Below are 23,681 nucleotides of genomic sequence, written 5' to 3'. Positions count from 1 at the left end.
TTTAATTGCGCTTTAGATAAATTCATGAAATTCGTTGTATCCCAAAAAATTAAGTGAGTAATCCCAAAACTTTAGGGAGATTTGCTACAATAACCTAGAATTTATTAGAAACAACTAAACTAACCTATTAAGATTTTAAAAGATTTGTAAAGTACATTTTTACCATATTACCCTCCACATATTATTAATTTTCCTTCTAAACTACATAAATATTGTAAAAATCACATATAAAATATTACATTAAATGTTCCGAATCTTATTTGAAAACGAAATTTAAATTAGGAAATATTAGAAAAATGAAATTAATAAAAGAAACAATTTAATAAGTGAATCAAATGAAAAAGGAAATATTTTTTAAAAAAGATGAAACGTTTGACATAGTCAGTCATCTTCAACCTTCGACCATGGATATATCCACTGTTCATCTTCTGCAATTTTAATCATCTTCAGCAATTTTAAGTACATCAAAACCATTGGTTAACCATTGAAGTGGAAACGGTAAGCTTTTGTTCATCTTCGACCATGTCACTAAACTTTCTGTTTGTATTAAAAAATTAGTTTGATTATGATTCAGTGTTATATAGCATATTGTATGAGATTTTTAATTAATAAGCTTTTGGTTTGTAGGATTTTTAAATACAATCAATGGTGAATAACAAACGCAACTGCAACCTTAATCTCTAATATTCAACGATCATCGAGATGGAGGTAACTCTTCTAGAAGTTTTATTGATGTGGAATATGAAAAGTTTAATTAGTCTGCCATGTTTTGGCTGACTTCGTGAAGACGAGGTCTTCCAAAGTCTGCGTTTTATGGTAGACTTGGATTTATCATCAAATTTACTATAAGTCTATAGATAATCAGCAGATTTACGTAAAAGTCTTCGAATTTTCGGTAGACTTATAAATATGCTTATCAGACTTATAGTTAGTCTGCGGAGATTCATAGATTTCGGTGAAGTCTTCTATTTTTTGGTAGATTTCAAAAATATATTTTGTCAGACTTAAAGTTAGTCTGCGGAGATTCATAGACTTCAGTGAAGTCTTCTCTTTTTTGGTAGACTTCTTAAATATAGTTTGTCAGACTTATAGTTAGTCTGCGGAGATTCATAGACTTCGGTGAAGTCTTCTCTTTTTTGGTAGACTTCTTAAATATAGTTTGTCAGACTTATAGTTAGTCTGCGGAGATTCATAGACTTCGGTGAAGTCTTCTCTTTTTTGGTAGACTTCTTAAATATAGTTTGTTAGACTTATAGTTAGTCTGCGGAGATTCATAGACTTCAGTGAAGTCTTCTCTTTTTTGGTAGACTTCTTAAATATAGTTTGTCAGACTTATAGTTAGTCTGCGGAGATTCATAAACTTCGGTGAAGTCTTCTCTTTTTTGACAGACTTCTTAAATATAGTTTGTCAGACTTATAGTTAGTCTACGGAGACATATAGAGTTCGGTGAAGTCTTCTCTTTTTTGGTAGACTTCTTAAATATAGTTTGTCAGACTTATAGTTAGTCTGCAGAGATTCATAGACTTCGGTGAAGTCTTCTCTTTTTTGGTAGACTTCTTAAATATATTTTGTCAGACTTATAGTTAGTCTGCGGAGACATATAGACTTCAGTGAAGTCTTCGCATTTTTGGTAGACTTCTTAAATAGATTTTGTCAGACTTATAATTAGTCTGCGGAGATACATATAGACTTCGGTGAAGTCTTCGCATTTTTGGTAGACTTCTTAAATAGATTTTGTCAAGTTAGTCTGCCGACTTGTAGTTAGTTTGTGGACGGTCTCCTGTGTTTTGGGAGACTTCCAATATTAATTTTAACAGACTTGTTTGGTAGTATTTCTTTTCATGCTCCATCATTCTTGATTCACTTTACTAATTAAATTCTCTAATTTTACAGGAAACTAAAGACAATGATGAAACAAGTGGCACCATTGATGAGGGTGGTGAACATGAAGAAAAAAGTGGAACTCTTGATGGATATTGTGTTGATGAGGAAAAAAGTGGCACTCTTGATGGATGTGGTGAAGAGGAAGTCAAAAGTTGTTTACAATACAATACTTGTGACGAAGAGGTCCAAAGTGGTATAATTGCTAGATGTGGTGGTGATGAGAAAAAAAGTCTTACATTTGCTGAATTCGACAAAGACGAATATTATTGTCGTTCAATTGATGGTAATGAAGCGTCTTCTTCAGATATGTCTTGTAGTGGGAAGATCGAAAAGCAAATGATTCGAGGTTTAGAAGGTCTAAACACCACTTCAAAGACTCTTGAACGTATATGGGTAGGGCAAATATATGATAGTAAGGAAGAGTTGCAGTTTAAGTTACGTATGATCACAATTTTTCAGAATTTTGATTATACAACCATCAAGTCTACGAAAACTTTGCTAGTGTTGAATTGTTATGTCCCTGGTTGTTCTTGGAGGATCCGTGCATCAACGATTAGAAGATCTTCTCAGTTTAAGGTACGAAAGTACATAGATATTCATACATGTCCTGTTACTAAAAGGTGTTCTCGTCATCGACAAGCAACATCAAAATGCTTTGGAGAGTTGTATTTGGCAAAATTTGGAAAAATTAGTGTAGGAATAAGACCCATGCATATCATGGATGTGATGAAGGCAATGTATGGTATTGATATTGATTACTGGAAAGCATACAAAGCATTACTGCATGCACGTGAGATGGTAAGAGGTACATGGGAGAGTGGGTATGCTGATTTACCTTCTTTTCTGCATAGGATTAAGGCAGCAAATCCGGGTACAATTACCGAACTTGAATGCGATGAAGAAGATAGATTTAAGTATTTATTCATTGCATTTGGTGCATGTATCAATGGTTTTCAGTTTATAAGAAATGTGATTGTGGTGGATGGGACTCATTTGAAAGGAAAGTTCTTGGGTGTTTTGCTTGTATCTGTTGGGCAAGATGGAAATGGTAAGATATTCCCCCTAGCTTTTGGAATTGTAGATTCTGAGAATGATGTTGCATGGGAGTGGTTTCTAACTCAGTTACGTACAATATGCCCCGACCATCAAGAGCTGGTTTTGATATCTGATAGACACAAATCGATTGGTAAAACAATTAGCAAGGTGTTTCCATTAGCTCATCGGGGAATATGTACGTATCATCTCCATCAAAATCTTCTCAAGAATTACAAAGACAGTAGTTTATTGATCTTGGTAAAAAGAGCCATAAGAGCTTACAGAGTTTCTGAGTTCACTACGATATTCAATGACATTCGAATTCAGAAGCCTGAACTTGCGACATATTTGGAGCAGGCTGATGTTCGTTTGTGGTCTCGAGCAAATTTTCCAGGAAATAGGTATGGTATAATGACAAGCAACATCGCCGAGTCTATGAATAAAGTTCTTTTAAATGCGCGTGAATATCCTATTGCTTGTTTATTAGATGAGTTGCGAAAGTTGATTTCGAAGTGGTTTATGAGACGTCGGGAGCGCGCTTTGTCACAACCAACTCTGTTCACTCCTAAAGTTGAAAAAACTTTGAAAAGAAGAACTGTTATTGCCAATACTCTTTATGTGCAACACATAGATGCTCATCGTAGCCATGTCACTGGCGGTGATCTTGCTTGTGTCGTTGATCTACAACAGGTACGTTTTTTTTTTTTTTTTTTCATAATTCATATATGTTAAGACTTAATTTGCTAAACTCCTTTTTCCACTTGTAATAGATGCGTTGCACTTGTCGCGTTTATAATATTGATAAGATTCCATGTGAACACGCTCTTGCTGCTGCTATGAAGCGTCCCAATCTATCCGAAGAAGCACTCATACATCGTTACTACACAAAAATCTATTGGTACAATGCATATGCTGAGTCTATTAATCCAGAAGATGTTGAATTGGAGTCTCCGCTTGATATAGCAAACAAAAGATGTCTTCCACCAGAGGAAATTCGTGGTGCTGGTAGACCAAAGAAGTCAAGATATCTTTCTGCACTTGAAAAGGCGATGGGTAAAAAACTATTCAAAAAAAAAGAAAAGAAGAAGTTCTGTGAGAAGTTATCAACCCAGAAGTTACGTAAACATCATACATGTTCACAATGTAAGATGGCTGGGCATAATCGTGCAACTTGCAATAACATATAATTATTATTTTCTTCAGGTTCTTTAACATATTGTTTTTGAGAATTATGCTTTGGTTTTCAGATTATCGTTACGTAGTTTAATTCCAAAGGCCTGATACCATCGATTATTAGTGAAGTGTCATATTCATATGAAGTTGCATGTGATGGCTACCACACGTGTTGTTACAACTTACAAGTAATACTCTCTTATTTTATATATACTGAGTCGTTTGTGTATACTGCACATGCATTTCTTGCTTAAATTTCTATTTGTTGTTCTTTATAGAGGCACACGAATGTCCTGCTTAAATTTGATTATTAGATATGGAAGACTGTTTAAAGCATCATTGAAAAGTATAATCATCATTTGAAATGTAAATTTAAAGTCTGTAAAAATCTGAAACGCACAAAATATATGAATATTGTGATAGAAATGAAGCAGCCATAACTAGTCAAAATAAATGAAAAATCAATAGGGATGTAATAACTCATGGTCATTTGTTCCAATTGGGATTGGGTTAGAGACTGTTCGACCATCTTGCTCTGTCTCGTCAAAAATCTCAGCTGCAAGCTTCTCTCTAACCATTTTGATGCTTGTATCAGATAGAGGCTGTGTAAACTCAGCATTTAATGCATGGCATTCGACAAACTTTATAGCATATATTCCACAGTCACCCACTTTATGCATTTGGGGAATCTTGGTCCGCGGCCGTCGGATTTTGTATTGCTCGACACTCATTTTTGCCTTTTCTATTGATGATGCAGCTGCTCGAAGTAAATGTGGTAACATATGAGCTATTGGCTTCACCGCTGTGACAATATCTTCATTCTTATTACCTTTATACCCACAATCAAAGACATCAACACAGCGATTCGGGATAGAAATGAACAGTCCTACCCAATGGTTTTTATTGACATGGAGAACACCATAAATATCATCCACCTCTGTCCTCCATTTCTTTCTTGTTTTAGCAAATGCAGGTAGTTCCCCACTAACGTATTCAAATGCTCCGTTAGGAAAAATAGGAAGTGCTTTTGACTCTAGAAAATCCTTGTAACTTGTGGACCAAATTGCTGTGAAATAAGCATCTGTAAAAGCAATCCTCTCACTTCTAAACGCTTCTGGATTCTTCATTAATCTTAATCGCAGCAAGTTCATGCCACTGTTAATATGCTGTTAAAAAAGGACATAATAGATTATCATAAGAAAGCATAATATACTTGAAAAAACCTGAAACATGTTATTATTGAATGAGAGAATTACCTCTTCATTTAGCCACTTTTGAGGAGTTCGCAGAAGATGAAAAAACTCCACGCCACTTTTCTGGGAGCCAATAGGGTATTCACTACAAGTTAACACACGTTTACTTATTAAAAAAACTGCAAAAGAATCACTACATTAGTAACATGACAGTCACGTAGATAAACAACTTACTTGTCCAATCATAACCAATCGTCTAAAACTTTAACTTTTTGCACATCCACGGGAGCAAATGGATCATATCCACGTCCAACAATTGCCATTGACTGGTTTTCTGTTTTTATGATACCTACAGCAGGTTGCGTACCTCGATATGGTGTTAGTAGAGACGGCCCCGGCTTCGTCTCCCTTTTACTCTTCTCTCGCACAATTTTAGTATCATGGTTTGTTTCCATGATTTTGATTGTCTTACCGATTTTCTTTTGTTTAAATGTTTCTATATTAGAAGCAGTGGGTTGAAATATCTTTACTGGAGAAGATTGTTGCGGCTGCTCGTTGTAGTTTTTTTTTGGGTCTCGTCCATCCACTATACTCTCTTCATCTGAATCGACCACTTTTTGTCTTGTACCATTTAGTACATCTAAGTTAGCATGCATTTCACCCACATGAGTTTCTTCATCGTCACTAAAATCTCTTAGCTTGTATTCTTTTAAAACCTACATATACAAGAACCATGAAATTAAATATTAAATAGTAATCCATGAAAAATAACACCTACGATATGTTAAAATTTTCATATTAAAGTACAGAAAAATATATCAAAACAAGATTCTTATTATTATGACTTACCTCATTAGTCTTTAACTTCTCACTTAACAATGTTATTTCTTTCTCGAGAAGATCAACTCTTAAGCGCATCAATTCAATGATTTGTTGCTGGTTTTTCATAGCCTCTACTTGAGCCTCAAGCACCTCAATCCTTTTTGTTTGTTGGTCGATCCTCAACTGTAGCGTTTCAACAGATTCACTAGAAATAATTGATGCTCTTGAATCCAATGTGCTCTTCATAGCCATTGTATCCACCTCTCTTTTACGTTTCAATGATATCTTTGTATCATCGTCTGTTCTGTTTTTCTCTTCAGCCTTTCCACATAATTTTTCCACTATGTTTTCTTTCAATTGTAAATCAGTCGAACCATCTTCCACCCAAGTAACAGATTGCAAACTTCCTTCTTTGCATATGGCTTCAAGAAGAGCATCAATTTCCTTGTCAACAACAACATCCTCCCAAACAGCAGAAGTTAAATGTTTCACTATAATTTTTTTGATGTTATTCTGCAATTCAAAGTAAAACACATATTAATGTTTCTCAAGATGAGACAAATTAAATCAGCACCAATAATAAAATTTCTCAAGCTATGATAAATTAAATCAAGAAAATTGTAAAACACAAGTAACAATATACATACCTCATCATTAACTACAATGGTATGGATATCAATGTTACTTTTCCCCTTTGTACCTTTGAACTTTAGAAGGGGAGGGCCATCAACATGTGAAGGGCGACCAATCTTTGTTCCGAGACCGGGAACAACTGTGTAAGCCCATATTTGAAGCGCTTGTGTAAATCCATGTATTGTGTATGATTGCGCGTTATAATCGATTCGTTTCACAGACTCAACAAGCTGTTTGAAAACCATTCTACCCCAAGGATATTTTTTGAACTTGGGCAAATCAAAAACCATCCGAGCTATTTGAGAACTAAGCCGCTTCTTATCATCATAGCCTAAAATAACAGATACTATAGATAAGTATGCAAACCGAGTTTTGTCATCCTCATCTGACCAAGTAGCAACATCTTTACACACTCTTCTCAAATCATTTTTGCAGGGATTCGTCTTTCCTTTGATTTTCAACTTTTTCCACAAATCTTTATGCAGTTTAGCTTCTACGTCAACCTCACAATCATCTGGAAAAGGTGCACAATCTAAAGTTGTGATCTCTTCGAACTCCGACAAAGAGAATCGAGCTGGTTTATCACCAAACAAACACCAAATCTCATATTTTTTCTTGCATTCAAGTTGTTTCGCAAGAAGATATTCAACAACCTTAGAAGACCATGTGAATTTATTATCAACGAACCGTATGATGACTCCAAGAGGAGATTCACAGATGTCGTTCCACACGTCTTTTCCAACTGCACTTTCCACATCTTCCAAAAAGTCAGTTTTACTGTGATAATTGATGCTTTTCTTGGGTTTTGGTTCATAACCAAGTGAAAACATACGCAAAGGAAATCCTGAATTGATGTTTGTTTGTGCCTCCATCCTGTAAAACATCCATAAAATTAATAAACAATCTGATAAAGTGAAAAGTATAATAGAATCTATTCATAGATAAAAGTGTAAGAATTTAGCTGGATCGAGTTTTTCATACTATAAGTAAAAGAAGTAAAATCCGCCAAGAACAGAGAACAGAGAATTCAATTGTTTAACAATAATCCAGCCCAGAAATCCAATTAGCTTGAACAACTAAAACTAGTCAATAAGGAAAAAGGCATGATAGAGTTTGTCATTCTAGAAGTAAAAGAAGTAAAACTCCCTTGAACAGAGAACAGAGATCAGAGAGCAGAGAACAGAGCATTGAATTGATTAATAGAAGTTTAAATCTAAACAAGAAGAGATAATTCTAGAAACGAAATAGGAGAATATAATTTTATAATAAACAATAACCCAGCCCAGAAATCCAATTAACTTAACAACATAAGAGATGGAGTAAGAGATCTTACGGTGGTAGTGGTGTATATGGAAAACAGGAGAAGGATGTTTCACGTTTTGAAACGGCCAGAACACATGGAGAATGAAGAAAGTTTATTTGACTAATGCTAATACCAAATTAGGTCTTAAACAATTAATATATTTCCATAAATATTTAGAAATTGGATTTTAATTTAATAATTTTATGAAGAAAATCATTTGACATTTTTATTTTAAAAAGAAAAAAACAAAGGACAGTTTTGGTATTATGAAAACTATTACACAAAAAGTAAGTTAGTGTAACAATAAAAATAAAAAGAGATTACCCTAGCTATTCATTAATAAAAGTAGGTTATCATGGGTAATTCTCCAAAACTTTAACTTTAAACAAGTTTTGTTTATGCACGAAACACTTTAATTAATATCCATTCAACTCAACTTATGTACCTTTTTCCTATGCTTCAAAAACTTTTTTTTGTTTGTTTATTGTATTTGTATGACCAACTTTTATTTTCCTTTAAAAAACATATCAACGTACGGTTTAATAATTGCTTAGTTGAATGAAAAATATGATAAATAATGAAAAAGAAAAGTAGGAGAATCATATTCCCACGCCAGCAACAAATCGTATAATGCTGGTTCATCAAAAACCTCTGAAAATCACGTCCATAATACATTAATCATGTGTAATCCAAATTAAGCTCTCACGTTCTCGCCGAATCAATATCTTATAAATTTTATAATACTAGCAGTAGTACGTATATATCTTTAATTTTAACCTATCACTCGATTCATTAAATATCATTCTATTATTGTTCTTCTTTTTTAAAAATCTCTTTCGTATAGTAATTTACTCCTGTTAGGTTGATTTACCAAACGGGATATGTTTTATAGATATGTTCAAAAATAATCTCACCTAACAAAAAGTGTATAATTTATGGAGTGATATTCGTTCACGAGTATAATTAGATGTTTAGCCAAACGTAAAAATAATAAAGAGTAATGTGATGTACGAGTTTAGTACTATTATTATTATTATTATCTTTTTTTTTTTTTTTTTTTTAGTACTATTATTATTAACTATAGGAAACAATTATTAGTTGGGAAATTAAAAGTAAGAAAAAGAAAGTGGGTGAAAAAAGATGAGAGGGAAAGAAGGACACGAAGCTAAAAGAGTGGATCTTTTGATAGATATGAAAATCTCAAGTCAAGCTGTAATGGGATTGTGATGAAACACATAAACCCAGTGTCGGTGCCCCTAAGCAAATTCACATATTTTCTACTACTATTAAATTTTATTTTCGGAAAATATAAATTCTACATAAAAGACATGAAACGCCGAATTTTTGTTACAGCCATGCGTATATATAAGCTGTCTTTTCGGAAAAAAAAAACAAAAAGATAAAGCTGTCTTTATCTGTCCCAACGGTCCAAAAATCTAATAGTAATATCAATGCACTTCTTAGTCCCAATGTTTTCACAGTCTTTTTGATATTTTTGGGTTTATCTTCACGAGGATTAAATAAAATAGGTTGCCAAAAAAAACTCAGCTATCAAGCAAAATAAATAGCTGTAGATAGATAGCGCCACTAATCTAATCCAAGGCCATTAGCTTATGTCGACTGTCGTGTATGTGGTACATATACATCTAATGTGTTGTTTAGTGATTGCGACGTAATAGTATAGTATAGTATAGTCGTAATTTTAAATGACGAGTATGGAACGTGTTAGAATTTTGTTTGTGAATATTTCTTTCCGAGGTCCAAATATTCCAAATTGATTAATTCCCTAAATGAAATTTTTTTATCATTGAATTTTACATTGAAAATTTTGTTTTTGTTTTCTTAAAAATCTAAACCAACATCATGAACTTCGGACTAGTCGACGACAAAATGTTTAGTTATACGTATGTATTTAATTTAGTCATTATGGAAAATCAGTTGTGTTATTAAATGAAAATTTCCCAATCTCTTGACAATCATAGAATATATGTAAATTATGCAATAATCACTATAATAATATACAACAGTAATAATCATAAGTTCAGGCGTTATATATATATCATCATAACAACGTAACCGATTATTTCACTATTCAAACTTGCCATAGTTAAACAAAATCTACTACCAAATAGAGAGAGTAGCGAAAAAAAACAAAAACATACTAGTATCTCTTGATTTTGTTTCCTTATACTAGTATTTTTTTTTATTTTTTTAAAGATATGATACCCTCATATGAAAATTGTTATCCATCGAACTTAATTTTAATAGATTTATTAGTATTGTCATTTAGTTTAGTGAGATAATCAGTAATTTAAGCAACGTTGTCATTCAGGAGTCCCAATAAATAGAGTTACTCCATTTTCGTGTCACGAGAATTTTTATTTACAGTGCTAACTAATTCATTGTATTGTGGGCAAAGAGAGAAGAGACGAGGGAGGGACCCCATGGAGACAAGACAGCAAATTTAATGAACAGGTGTCCATGTGATACACAATTCACGCGCTCTCTCTCTCTCTCTCTCTCTCTCTCTAGTCTCTTTACTACTAGTATAAACCGTTCTGGGAACTTGATCAAACATTTTTAATCCCAAACTTCATCCTTAAGTGTGTATTGAAGAAGAAGAAGAGAAAGAAGAAAAAAACCGAAAAAAGTGGAAGAAGAAGAAGAAACGAGAAAGAGACAAGAGAGCATTCTGATTCATGCGACTTTGGTTTCGTTTCTTTCTAACTACTCTCTGCTTTGTGTCGTCTTCTTGGTATTGATCTTTCGTTTCCTTGGTATTTGATTGATTGATTCAAGAAAAAAGTCTTCAACTTTACCGGAAACTGGATCTGGGTTTGTTCTGTTTTTAATTACTCGCCTGAGAGAGAAGATTAAAGGATGAATCTTTATGATTCGAAAGATAATGTCTTCCTGAGTAGAAGGATTCTCTCTTTGCTATTCTTCGTCGTTTTGCTCTGTAACAACGCTTCGACTTCGTCTTCTTCATCTGTAAGTTTGGGAAAAAACCAAAAAAAAATCTCTCTTTTCCTATTTTCCAGGGATTCTTTTGGTTGGATTCTTTTGCTTTTGGGGGTTTTCTTTTGGTTGGATTGTGGAAATTTCATTAAACTATGAATGGTCTTAAGACTCTTAGGATATCCAGAAATAGTAGTTTTAACTTGTCTAGTCTTGATATTTCTTAATTTGTATTCGTTTGTAGAATGACTATGAGAAAGAGACATCAACGGTGGTTGTGTTTTGTTTCTTGATTGACTCTTTTTTCTGTGGTTTGTTGAATTTTTAAAAACACTTTACTAACGATTTTGATTAATTATTCTCCGGATTTATTAGGAATTTGACTAGTTTTGTGACCGGAAAATAAATTTAAGACTATAGTTTCAATTTCAAGTCAAAGAGTGTGTCTCTTGAATTAGTAGTTAAGTAGTGATGTTCTTCTCATTAAAATTAAGTCATTTCATTACTGCAGGACGTGATCACGATAAAGCCAAGACATTTATCTTTGCTAAAGAGCGCTTTGCAACGGGTAAATTTAAATGTTTCTTTCATGATCTCATTACCTTTTTCAGACAGTTAAAAAAAACATCTGACTTTTTTTTGTTGTTTCTTTTGATTTCAGTCAAGTGGAGAACAGTCTGATCTGTGGAGGCCATTGACTGATCAAGGATGGAGCCCTTGTATTGATTTGGGAAACTCCCCTTGTAAGTATTGACAATTTGTTTGATACTTTCTTATTTAGTTTTCAGATTATATTGATCTCTGACAAATCTTGTTGTCTTGGAGCAGCATTACCGGTTAAATCCGAGGGATATATTCAAGTATTTCTTGATGGAGGACTTAACCAGCAACGAATGGGGATATGTGATGCAGTTGCGGTTGCTAAGATATTAAACGCAACACTCGTGATCCCATATCTTGAAGTGAATCCTGTTTGGCAAGATACAAGGTAATGTTAGTTTCTTCCTTTCAGAGAGTTGTGTTGTTGCCTTGGGGGTTGTTCGAAGCTGAAGTTGTGTGTTTTTTTTTTCTATCCGTGTGCAGTTCTTTTGTTGATATCTTTGATGTTGATCATTTCATTGATTCGTTAAAAGATGACATAAGGGTAGTCAGAGAACTTCCTGATGAATACTCTTGGAGTACAAGAGAGTATTACGGTACTGCAGTCCGTGAAACCAGAGTCAAAACCGCACCTGTTCATGCTTCTGCGAATTGGTATATCGAGAACGTCTCACCAGTTCTACAGAGGTAGGTCTTTTACTTAATCTGACTAGTATAAAATAAGAACAACATGAGAGGTTAAAGTTTTTGACTTTCAGACTAAGTGTGGAGCATTGTTGTTTTGGTTTGTAGTTATGGGATTGCTGCTATATCTCCATTCTCTCACCGTCTATCGTTTGATCACCTACCTGCTGACATCCAACGGCTAAGATGCAAAGTGAATTTCCAAGCTTTACGCTTTGTCCCACACATTAGATCACTCGGTGATGCTCTTGTGAGCCGTCTTAGAAACCCATCATGGAGAAATAATAAAGAACAGAACAATGTGGATCATTTAAGAGCAATGACCAACTCACACAGCAGACAAGAGCCTGGTAAATTTGCGGTGCTTCATCTACGTTTTGACAAGGTATATTATACTTTGTGGCATCCTACTTGAAACATTTGATGATGATGTCTCTTGAGTTTGATGATCATAACAAGTGTGTTTCTTCGTATTATGATTACAGGACATGGCTGCGCATTCGGCGTGTGATTTCGGCGGAGGCAAAGCCGAGAAACTTGCATTGGCGAAGTATCGACAAATGATTTGGCAAGGAAGAGTTTTGAATTCACAATTCACAGATGAAGAGTTAAGAAGTCAAGGACGATGTCCTCTAACACCAGAAGAAATGGGACTTCTTCTAGCTGCTTTTGGATTTGACAACAATACTCGTCTCTATCTTGCATCCCACAAGGTCAGTCTCTTCAGTTATATTACTCGTTTCAAGACTTGTTACTGGTTAGTATTGCTGCATCATAATGCTTCCGTTTCTGTTTTTTTGATATTTCAGGTATATGGAGGAGAAGCTAGAATCTCAACACTAAGACAAGTTTTCCCAAGAATGGAAGACAAAAGAAGTCTTGCTTCTTCAGAAGAACGAGCTCGAATCAAAGGCAAAGCTTCTTTGTTAGCTGCACTTGATTACTACGTTAGTATGCACAGTGACATATTCATATCTGCATCACCTGGAAACATGCACAACGCTCTTGTTGGTCACCGAACATTCGAGAATCTCAAGACAATTAGACCAAACATGGCGTTGATCGGACAACTTTTCCTCAACAAAAGCATCACTTGGGTTGATTTCCAACAAGCGCTTGGTGAAGGACATGTGAATAGACAAGGTCAGATTCGGTTAAGGAAACCTAAACAGTCGATTTATACTTATCCAGCTCCTGATTGTATGTGCCATGTTTGATTAGTTTTTAAAAGGTCTTGATCTTTAGATATGTCTGGTAATAATAATAAAAAATAAAAACTTGATTCTTGATGAGGCTAGTTTGGTGTTTAGCTTTGTGTTCTTGAGAGGCTTAATAAAAAGAGTATAGTTTGATTAGAATTTGGATGTATGTATGTATCTGATTGGTTATAAATAAGATTTTTTTTTGGCTCTCTTAAGGATTATCATTATCCCATGTATCATGAAAATTGCAAAACAGATTGTAAAAGGATAAAAAGAGTTTAAGTTTTTCGTTAATACTAAGGAAATACTCAAAGTGGGATAATCCCTAAATTTCATTTATTAACTAACAACAACCACAACAAGTGTATAGAATATGCTAATTGTAAATACCTTCAGATTCTAATAAATCCACTATATTATCTGTAATCGTAGTATATAAATCAATTAATAATACGTTTATTATATAATTTTGAGACTTGTCGATGTGAAGAAACTGAAATAAATTAGTAATAGTGACCAAAAAAGCTGACATATTGGTAAAAGGTTGCCTCTAATTTTATTTGTTATGACGTCTGTTACCCATAATTTTGCAGGTTTTTGTGCGACCGTTAATTAAATTAACATTTTTCTAATTAACATGTTAATTAGTAGTACTAATACTAACATTCATGTATTAAGAGGTACGTTTTAAGAGATGAAAGCTCTGATAATACATAACACTAAAAAAAAGTATAACGACAATATAATACATGGACCATAAGGTACTAGCAATTGAGATTTAATTAACTTTTTTATTAGTTAATACTACTACTAATTAGGTGTCTCTATAATTACACAAAAATCCATACAGGAAACTAGAATGATTGATTCCGGATAAATGCATGAACTTAATAGTAATTATTTGTAATTGAAATTTCCAATATAATCTATCTACTCCTTTAACTCTATCATCATTATAGAAAAAAAAAAAGAAAAAAAATTAACAAGAAAATCGATTCGTTTTATGTAAGTCAATATATAATTAATTTTCCAACAAATAAATCCCCTGATATTCGTTTATATTTATTTATATTGAAAAAAAGGATCGAGTGTTATGAAGTGTATGGTAGAACCCGTAGATAAACAGTTGCCACGAAAGCAAGTAAACCGCTACCAACCGTCGGATCAATCTTTATTGGGTTTGGGCAGAAGCGAAGGCCCAATTAAAAAACGGCCATAATATAAAATTAAAAAAAAAAACAAAAAAAAGTAATATAAATAAAGGAAGCAGAGAGCACAACAAAGGATGAGCTTCTTCTCTCCGTAAACTAAAGTCAGAGAAAAGTCAGAGAAAAGAAGAAAGAAGAAGAGAAGTCATCAGAGACGACGGACGAAACGACGCAATTCTCTCTTTTTAAGGGTTTCTTCTTCGATCGTCGATTCTTCTTTTTAATTTCTTCTTATTTTCTCTCTCGGTAATCTTACGTTCCCCCGGAGATTTTTTTATTTACTCTTCTTCCGATTTTTTCGCATTTATTTCCGCCGAATTTTCCGGTGAAGCCTTGCCGTGTTTTTGACGGACATCTAGAGGCTTTCCGATTTTTCTTCCAATTTCTCTATCGCTTTTGATTTTTTTTTTTAATTTTATAGTAAGAAGAAATTGAACCACCGATCTGATGATGAAAGCATTCATTTAATTAATTACTTTCCATTAATGAAACAAATCCGCAAAGGAAACAACTGGGATCTGAATTTGTTGAATTCCCGAAGATTTAAATCTGACTATTATTGTTTTGATTAGGAAATTTCGTGTGTTTAATTCAATTTTATTAGATTACATCATAAACAGTATTAATGGATTTGAAATTTTGTTTTCTCTTTTTGAATTTGTGAAATTTTGTGTAGTTAAAGTCAATTTTGTGTTTGGTCATTGTCATCATAATGGTGACATTATTATTATTATTAATGGAGATGGATGATTTTTTTTTAAAAAAGTGTTTATTTATTATTGTGGACAGGTTGAAGAAGAAGAAGAAGATAAAAGCATAAGATCAACCATGGCTGAATGATTAGAGTTTTCTCCGGGGGTTCGGAGTTTTTTTTAAAGGAATAAGATGGCAGTCTCGTTTCCTCGTCTTCCGAGGTGGTTGTGTGGTGGTAACAACACTAAAGATAGAGAGAAGAAAGATTCCATCACTAAAGGATCTTCTTCTTCTTCTTCTTCTTCACTGAGTCCTTCACTCAAGAAGACTATTAATAAGTCTGGTTCTTCTTCTTCGTCGGTGAAGAAGACTAAGAGAGGAGGATGGATTGGAAGAGGTGGGTTAGGATCAGGGTCTGGAGGAGAAGAGGATAAGATGGGGAATGTTGTGTTTCCTGAGCCTGATGATCCTGAGTGGTCTATTGGTTGGGTTGAGCCACATGGACCAGGTTTTAAAACTGAAGATGATGATTGTGGTGGCTTTGTTGTTTTGGTTCCTCTTTACAAGAAAGTTATCGATGGTTCAGGGAATCACATCTCTAATGGGTTCTTCTCTCCTACTACTCCTGGTATGTATTAATTGTGTGAGTTTTATGCATGTTTTAAGATGATTTTAATGATCTGCTTTGAGCTTAATAATACCATAATTGAATTGGAGTCTTTGGTTGTTTAAATTGAAGAATTGTGTTTGGTACTACTCATCATGACATTAAAAACTGCAGATGGGAAGAACATGGAACAGTGGCTGTCGTCTATGGGGAAGCTATAAACTGGAAGTTTGAGAAGAATAATAAGACTATTATTTCTCTGTTGTTTCAGTATCAAAAAATCGAATAATCTAGAAAAAAGAAAAAGGAAAAAGGAAAGAAAAAAAAAAGAAGAAGCAAGATTCGTGGATAGCTTCTGGAGACTTCTTTTGTTTCTCTGTTTGAAGCGAGTGACAACAAAAACACCAAGTCATCTCTCAAGAATCTACTAATGGACAAAAGATGATGGTGATGGAGACCTTAGCAACATGAAGCTTAATTGATTATGAATATGATTTGAGAGTATTGGATATTTTTCATGTGGGTGTTTTTTATCTTTTTCTCGTGAAAGCGTTTCTGCTTCTCTTCTGTGGTCGAGAAAAAAAATTGGGATTGGAAAAAAGAAAAAAAAAAAATCTTTTTCTTTTGTTCTTTTGTGGTTCGATGATGTGTAATACAAGTAGTGTACATAAGTTTGTTTTTCTTGAATCACATGTCATGTGCTTACTTTCGACAACAAACAATAACCCCCAACAACGTTTCCACACGAGTATAATCTCAGAAACTTAGCAAAAGTAATGTGATTAAACAACAAAGTAAACCCAAAACTACATTTGTGTGATCAGCCAGCATTTAGTTTTTGTCGTTAGAATCCTTTGGAAGCTGCAAACCCATGAGACCGAGCAAATTTGAAGCCGGACCTGGAAGTCCTTGTTGCGACGAGTAGGATTCAAGTAGGTTCTTAACAAGGTTGAAGTCTGCATCAATTGGTGTAAATTCATCATCCTTCTTCTCATCCAAAGTCTTTGATGATTCCTGCAGATGCACATCTTATTACTATTACAATCCAATTTTCAACCAAATATATTCACAGACGACAATATAGGAAGAACTGGCTCCAAGATGGTACCTCTTTTGGCTTCGAAGAATGTTGATTCACATGTTCAAAGCTTTTCTCAAGAGTTGAGTTCTTTAGTTCCTCATTCATTACTCCATAGTAGGATTCCTCAAAGCTTTCCTTAGCATCCTCGTTAGACTCTTCTCCTTCGCTATCATCTTCAAAGTCATCTGCATACCATCACATTTTATTGAGTCCTCACATTCCACAACTAACATACCACAGGGACAAAAAAAAACAATTAGCTTAAAGTAGGAAATACCAAAATCCATGTCCATAGAAGATCCTTCAGAGCTATCGCTGTCATCACCAGCTTGGTTGTCACGAGTTTGACTCCCTAGCATTGACTCAATATCCTTCATGAAACGGTCGACATCTAGATTCACTTCTTTAAAATCCCTACATAACTCAAGCAAAGATAATACAATAAGTTGAGCTTGAAATTTGACAAAGAGATGTTCAAGAAATATGGTTAATATTCAAGATAATAATAGATAACCTGTTGTCTGGCACTTCTGCTCCTTCGTAGCTTGATACTTTCTGGATGAATTGCTGCATAGACTTGGAGATATCACCAAGATCAAAATTGTTCATGTTCGCATCAGATGAGCTTCCAGCTTCTTGCTTCTCCTTTGCTTTCTTTTTGCTTTCCTTCTTTGAGCTATAAAACTCCATCTCTTTCTGCCTCTCTTGAAGAACAGAGTTTAGCTCATCTTCACCATCGTAGAGCCAAGAATCACTGTCAGAAACAGGAACTTCTACACCCTTGAAATCATCCTCCGAATAAGGTAGAGCAAGAACCTCATCAATACGTCTCACTGGCGCACTCATAATGTCTCTGCACAAAAAAAAAAAACAAGAACTCAAGATCACAAACAACTCAAAGACAAATCCTTTCGACTCCAAACAACCAAAAAAACTGCATTCTTTACCTTGTCCTTGAAAACGAAGAACTCTTCTGATAGTACTCCTCAGCATTCTCCATCAACCTCTTGTAATCCTTAGAACCAGAAAGCAATCCTTCAAAATAACCATTCTTCTCAAGATTCTCCTTATACTTACTCCAACTAATCCCTTTCCCATCTTCTCCATCTTTCCTTCTCACCTGATACATCATCTCCATACCACAAGCTATCTTCATCCCTAGCTCAGCTTCAATGTAAGCATCCCTGTCACTAACGCTCGGCATTGGATAACAACTCGGTGCTTGAAACTTCTGCTGCACTAACTGCCCATACATCGCACGAGACATCTTAACAAGAACAAGCACAATCTCTTCTTCCTCCTCTCTTCCTTTACTCAAAAACTTCTCCATCTTCGCTGCGTGCTTCATTGAATCAATATCACGATCGTAAAACCCTTCCACAGCAAGAGAAATCAATAAAGGTTCGTGTCTAAGAACCTGAGCTACTGATACCGGAACCCTAACCCTAACACGATGCATATTCCTCCACGCTCTCTCCGGATAATCAGAAACCCGAGTCTTCAACGCGGATTGAACTGTTTCCGAGGCACGAGACTCGTTCCCACGCTCGATTAGAAATCTCAGAGACGAAACTAAAGAAGGATCAGGTAAACGGCTTCTGGGAACGATGTGGAGGTCACCGCCGCGAATGAAGACACGATTGAGACTAGTCTCCGGATTAAGCCAACGAGGGAGGTGAAAAGCAGCTTCGATTAAGAGAAACTCGCCGTCAGTGTCCCAAACACGAATCGAATTAGACGGAAACGCAGCGGAGATACGAAAAAGCAAAAACACGGCGAACCATTCGTCTTCGAGATTGTCACCGTACTTGAGCTTCCCGTGGAGATGAGGGAGAGTAGTAGGAGTATCGGTACAAGCACAAGAGGAGGAAGAGAGAGCGATGGAGAGAGAGAAAGGTTCGTGTTGCCATATGTAAGGAGAAGTAAACGGAGAAACGAAATCGATGATTTGTAAGTGTAGTGATTGAAGAGCGGCTGAGGTTTCTGATACGGCGCCGGAGTGAGATGATGAGTCAGGAAATATTGAGAAGAAAACGGTGTCGTCTGGGAGCCGAGTAGTGGTGGTATCAGAGAAGAGAGAAGACTTCGCCATTGTTCTTGCTTCTTCTTTCACCGCCGGTGACTGATTTTATTATAGAGAACTTAAACCCTCTGAGTGAATAAGAAGGTTTTCACTTCTTTGACAATGACCAAAACACCCTTATTTAATGTTTTCGTTTCAGTGTCTTTCTTCTTCCTTTGAGAGAAGAAACCAAAAGAATTGATTTTTGTGTTATCTCTGTATTGCTCTATACGATGTGTTACGGTTACAATCAATCGTTTTCGTCGCGTAACAGTCTCCGTCGCCGATCGTACGACCGGGAAGAAGAAGAAGAAGAAGATTCAGTGGTTGATGATCTCCGAGACCGGCTAGCGGAAACCGAGGCGCGGCTGAGACGAGCAAGGGCGAGAGAAGCTGAGCTAAGCCGTAGGTTGGAGCATATGAAGAGATTCGTTTCGGTTATGGAGATCATTGAGACTTTCTTGGAACGGCGATATCAAGAGCAGAAAGATCGACTCGTTCGTCTTTTCTCTCCTGTATCCACGAAATGAAAAAAAAAAAAATCGTTTCTTTCATCTTGATCTTTGTTTCTTCTTTTGGTGTGGGGGTTCTCTTTACCTTTTGACTCTGTTCCCCTTGTTTGTTTGTGTTTTGAATAGTATCAGTTATAAACGTAATTGTCAGCAGCAAATGTCTTTAAGAATCTGTAGATTTTGTTTTGTTGAGAGCACCACCACAAGGTAATATGAAAAGCTATGTGCATTATTTCCATTTTGATCATCTTCTTTGTGAGTTAAGCTTGTCAAGATTGAATCTTTTGTTGCTGATTACTACAATATATCCTCTTTTGATGTTTATATAAAAGAATTTAAGAGGAAGCTTGTGCTGCTTTTTTGCTATGCCAGTCTTGAATGAGAGAACGAAGGGTATGATTTGGTGTAAGAACCTGGTAATCTAGTCTCAGATTTGTCATAGGAGATGTGTCATGTCCCATGCTTAGCCATTCCTCTATGGCTTCAAGCTCATACGAGAACCCATCTGCTGCAATGTGTGGATTCTTCATTACTTCCTGCAACAGTTACGAGTTAGATTGTGAGTGATGATCACTTTCTCTTTGAGCTGCTATAAATAAGAGAATGAAAAGATGACTTGATACCTGAAGTATGGGACACATGAAAACACTTGGTCTGTCATTCGGATCTCCTTCATCAATGTTTGAATTGGTTGCTTCCTCGTACCCTCCTGTGATTTTTAACTCATCGGCTTTTGCCCTTATCTTACCAAGCTCTTCCATTATCTCTTTGGTTGAAAAATCCATGTTCCCTCCTCTGTTCACTGAAGAACACTTCACTGCAAGCGCACCAAACTCTTTAGCTAACTCAAGTGGCCACTTACCAGCTGTTTGATCCAAATCCCTGAGAATGCTTGTCTGGTTCATCGACATTGCCTTGAGCAAACCAGGCCAGTTCCTTCCCGTTAAAAGATGCAGAAGCAATACCCCAAAAGCCATCACATCAGGTTTCGTATCAGATTGATCACTATGCATTATAAGTCCAAACCCGGCTATTTTCGGTACAAGGTTACGGTCCAAGAGGATCTTAGAAGGCGTAAGGCGACCATGGACGATGGGTTTAGGCTTAACCGAATGTAGAAACCCCAGTCCAGAGCAAACTTGGTGAGCTATACGAATCCTATCATGCCATTTCAATATCTTGCTTCTTCTTGTTTTCCTCTGTGATGTGAATAGATTATCCCTTAAGTTCCCATTGTGCATATACTCAAAGAGTATCCATTTAGGCTTCTGTGAACAAAACCCAGCAATTGCCACCAAATTAGGATGCCTTATCTCATTCAAAAGCTTGACCTTTGCTCCAAAATCCTCATCTGATAAAGAATCACCAATCACTTTTACAGCCACAGTGGTACGCTCGATCCTCCCTCGGTACACATTTGTCCAATTACCACCAGATTTCAACCTCAACCTATCAGAATAGCTCTCAGTGGCCAATCTGATATCCGCTGCAACGTATTCTCTATACCCACATTTCACCTCTTCCTCCTCCGGAACCAAACCTCTCGCCTCTTTCTCCTTGCAAAACTCTATCCTAAGGTTGAAAACATCTCTCTGATTCTTTAGTTTCTCAATCTCCGTTATCATCTCTCCTTTCTGTAACACAACTCTCTCTAGCTCAACCTCCACCTGCAGTTTATCTTCCATCATTGTCTTAACTTTGCTTGAGAGCTTTTCTTGAAGCTCCCCAAGTGAATGAAGCTTTGTTTTTCCTTTTTCGACATAGTTCTTCGCTTCTTCAATACAACTGATATCCGAATCTAACGTCACTTGTAGTTTCTCTCGTCTCTCGCTTTCTTCTTTAATCCAGGCTTCAAGCTCTTCAATCTGATTCAAACAAAAAAAGAAGAAGTATTTTAACACTTTAAGGCTCTCACTCAGTTCTTGTTGAAGTATGGTTACAAAAGGTTAGGTGGTTTAGCTATTACTCTGCTATTGCATAAAGAGATAGCCCATTCAGCTTTGTCGGATCTTTCAGAGTTGACTTTGACTTCTTCTCTTTTCTCATCTATCATCAGCTTAGCTTCATTTACCTTTCTTCTCACATACTCCAACTTCTCTGCCACATTCTGACAATTTCAACAAATATAAAAATATTTAATCAAAATGTAATAATCAATTCAATAAGAAGCATATTCTCGGACAGTATCTTTAGTTCTTTACCATATGTTGCAGCACGTCTAGTGCCAGGTCTTCTTCTTCTTCTCCCTCTTGTTCTTCTTCAACACCATTTTCGTCTTCCTCTTCTTCAAGATTCAAACTCAATAATTGCTGGAAATAATTCTCTATCACCTGTAAATTATTATCCCATGTACTACTTCCACTAGCCGTTGAATCATCATTGCTACCAGATGAGCGGTCTAGATTTCTTCCTGGATCATGGAACATCTTACCAATCCAGCTTCTGATATTGTTGTTCACATCGTTCTCTCTCTTTAGTGAAACCATTTTGCCTCCACAAATTATATAAAACTCGCAATATTCTGGTTTGTTTTGATAAACATAGAACGATCCGCTTATTGCACTCTTCGATTTCCTGCATTACAAGAAAACAACAAAGATTTCTTAAGGTTTAAACGAGATCAATTTGCAGAATCTATAAAAGAAGATGTTATTACCAAGAAGATGAAGATCTCATGAAAGTGATTCCCATTACGAGTTTTGTGATTCTAAGCTTTGAGATTAAATCTAATATCAATACTTGAATTGAGTCATCTTGCTTCTCAACTTTGAGTAACTCTGCTTTCACCTGTAACTGTTATTAAAAACAGAACATAAAAGTTTTACATTTTAAGACCCCAAAGAAACAGATTACTTCGATTTCTTACCATGATAGAATAAAATTTACAGAAAAAGGACAAACCTTTCCACAAAAAGCAATGTATTTGGACAGCAACTTGTCGATCTTTTGTTCCTCGTATTTTCTGAGAACTTGAAGCTTTTCCTCGCTCACAGAACTCGCTGGAAGCTTCCCAACTACGATGCAACACATGTGAATTGGGTTTATATGATGATATAATAGGAAAGAAGAGGGTGTGAATTGATAAGAAAGAGATTTATACAAGGGGTGTAGACAAAGTCTTGAGAAATGTTGCAGAGATGGAGAAGAACAATGGAGATAGGTATGTTGTTCCATTTCTTTATAGCCCAATGGATCGTCTTGTAACCTTCTTGTACATCGTTTCCTACAGCTATGTATACTTTCTCCATTGTTGTTGATCCTAATCCTGCTTCTTCTTCCAATTCTTGATTCTTTATTTCCTCCATCTTCTTCAAATTTGTGAACTGTGATGGTGATCGTTTTGTGTTTTGTTTTCAAAGAATGAGTTCTGTTCTTGTGTGTTTATGTTATTGTAGATGGAAATTTCACCAGTTTCCGTAGTCAACTAAACAAGATTGAAAAAGTCAATATCTCTATGTGTATGGAAATCATTAATTTAGGCATATAAAGGACGATAAATTAAACTAAACATTTGAAGTTTGATTGAGGAGAAGAAAATTCTGAAGACGTGTGAGCTTTTGTAACATCGAGGTCGAGGTAATCACACCTCAGCCTCAGGTGACCAAAGCATATCTCTATATATCCAATTAGGGTCCAGGTTGACTATGTTTTCAAGAACTTCATTTTCTGTTTTCATTAGATATTATTAGCTTAATGTTAAAAAAATCCCAAAGTTTTATTTGGCTTTTTGGATTTAGAAATCATCAATTCAACATAATTAGTAAAGGCATGGAAAAGCCCATCTTGTATTCTTGTTTAGAGAGTTTTTGTGAACAGTTGGCATTGGCTACATTAAGCCAAGAACTTGGGTATACACAGAAGAAAAGCTTCACTAATAATATAGGGAGGGATACCAAAATGCTCTAATTAAACAAGACGACATTAAGCCTTAATCACGTGCCTTAATTGCTGGGCCAACCTTATTTGTTGCACTTATTTAAAAATTAAAATTTGTGATTTTTGACAGAGTGAACCCGCCGAACCATCTGGA

General features: G+C 35.4%; 7 protein-coding genes across 9 annotated transcripts; 4 read left to right on the top strand and 3 right to left on the bottom strand.

Moving 5' to 3' along the window:
* Positions 1–702: 702 nt before the first annotated feature.
* On the top strand, positions 703–4,187 carry LOC104704236 (uncharacterized). The gene is made up of 4 exons (XM_087470817.1): positions 703–708; positions 1,895–3,610; positions 3,691–3,973; positions 4,168–4,187. Exons 1-4 carry the CDS (start codon positions 703–705, stop codon positions 4,185–4,187), a joined length of 2,025 nt encoding a protein of 674 aa, XP_087326943.1.
* Positions 4,188–4,432: 245 nt separating this feature from the next.
* Positions 4,433–8,062, bottom strand: LOC147949367 (uncharacterized). 2 transcript variants are annotated; one of them, XM_087492628.1, is made up of 6 exons: positions 7,723–8,062; positions 6,756–7,614; positions 6,136–6,621; positions 5,521–6,002; positions 5,350–5,431; positions 4,433–5,259 (listed from the first exon to the last, which is right to left on the bottom strand). In XM_087492628.1, exons 2-4 carry the CDS (start codon positions 7,611–7,613, stop codon positions 5,529–5,531), a joined length of 1,818 nt encoding a protein of 605 aa, XP_087348754.1. In that variant the 5' UTR covers position 7,614; positions 7,723–8,062; the 3' UTR covers positions 4,433–5,259; positions 5,350–5,431; positions 5,521–5,528. The 2 variants fall into 2 exon arrangements, with proteins under 2 accessions (XP_087348754.1, XP_087348755.1); XM_087492629.1 differs by having other exon boundaries at positions 6,756–8,062.
* A 2,275-nt stretch (positions 8,063–10,337) lies between these two features.
* LOC104743670 (O-fucosyltransferase 39) lies at positions 10,338–13,697 on the top strand. Its single transcript, XM_010464725.3, has 8 exons — positions 10,338–11,035; positions 11,514–11,570; positions 11,664–11,745; positions 11,831–11,990; positions 12,086–12,289; positions 12,395–12,671; positions 12,772–12,999; positions 13,096–13,697. The coding sequence occupies exons 1-8, from the start codon at positions 10,925–10,927 to the stop codon at positions 13,501–13,503; spliced, it is 1,527 nt and encodes a 508-aa protein (XP_010463027.1). The 5' UTR covers positions 10,338–10,924; the 3' UTR covers positions 13,504–13,697.
* Positions 13,698–14,699: 1,002 nt separating this feature from the next.
* Positions 14,700–16,686, top strand: LOC104743652 (uncharacterized). 2 transcript variants are annotated; one of them, XM_010464708.2, is made up of 3 exons: positions 14,700–14,942; positions 15,486–16,017; positions 16,171–16,686. In XM_010464708.2, exons 2-3 carry the CDS (start codon positions 15,582–15,584, stop codon positions 16,215–16,217), a joined length of 483 nt encoding a protein of 160 aa, XP_010463010.1. In that variant the 5' UTR covers positions 14,700–14,942; positions 15,486–15,581; the 3' UTR covers positions 16,218–16,686. The 2 variants fall into 2 exon arrangements, with proteins under 2 accessions (XP_010463010.1, XP_087348760.1); XM_087492634.1 differs by having other exon boundaries at positions 14,742–14,887.
* On the bottom strand, positions 16,669–19,712 carry LOC104743662 (protein ecdysoneless homolog). Its single transcript, XM_010464717.3, has 5 exons — positions 18,025–19,712; positions 17,592–17,930; positions 17,355–17,491; positions 17,105–17,262; positions 16,669–17,010 (listed from the first exon to the last, which is right to left on the bottom strand). The coding sequence occupies exons 1-5, from the start codon at positions 19,167–19,169 to the stop codon at positions 16,828–16,830; spliced, it is 1,962 nt and encodes a 653-aa protein (XP_010463019.1). The 5' UTR covers positions 19,170–19,712; the 3' UTR covers positions 16,669–16,827.
* Positions 19,318–23,240, bottom strand: LOC104743643 (putative U-box domain-containing protein 50). Its single transcript, XM_010464701.2, has 7 exons — positions 22,752–23,240; positions 22,553–22,665; positions 22,308–22,444; positions 21,853–22,225; positions 21,618–21,758; positions 20,275–21,516; positions 19,318–20,187 (listed from the first exon to the last, which is right to left on the bottom strand). Exons 1-7 carry the CDS (start codon positions 22,954–22,956, stop codon positions 19,987–19,989), a joined length of 2,412 nt encoding a protein of 803 aa, XP_010463003.2. The 5' UTR covers positions 22,957–23,240; the 3' UTR covers positions 19,318–19,986.
* Positions 19,373–19,889, top strand: LOC109129840 (protein SKIP34). The gene has a single exon (XM_019238751.2). It carries the CDS (start codon positions 19,373–19,375, stop codon positions 19,667–19,669), a length of 297 nt encoding a protein of 98 aa, XP_019094296.2. The 3' UTR covers positions 19,670–19,889.
* Positions 23,241–23,681: the final 441 nt, after the last annotated feature.

Source organism: Camelina sativa, chromosome 2 (assembly GCF_030686135.1).
Source record: "Camelina sativa cultivar CO46 ecotype springtype chromosome 2, ASM3068613v1".
Taxonomy (NCBI): Eukaryota; Viridiplantae; Streptophyta; class Magnoliopsida; order Brassicales; family Brassicaceae; genus Camelina; species Camelina sativa.
This window is presented reverse-complemented; position numbering and strand designations above follow the sequence as displayed.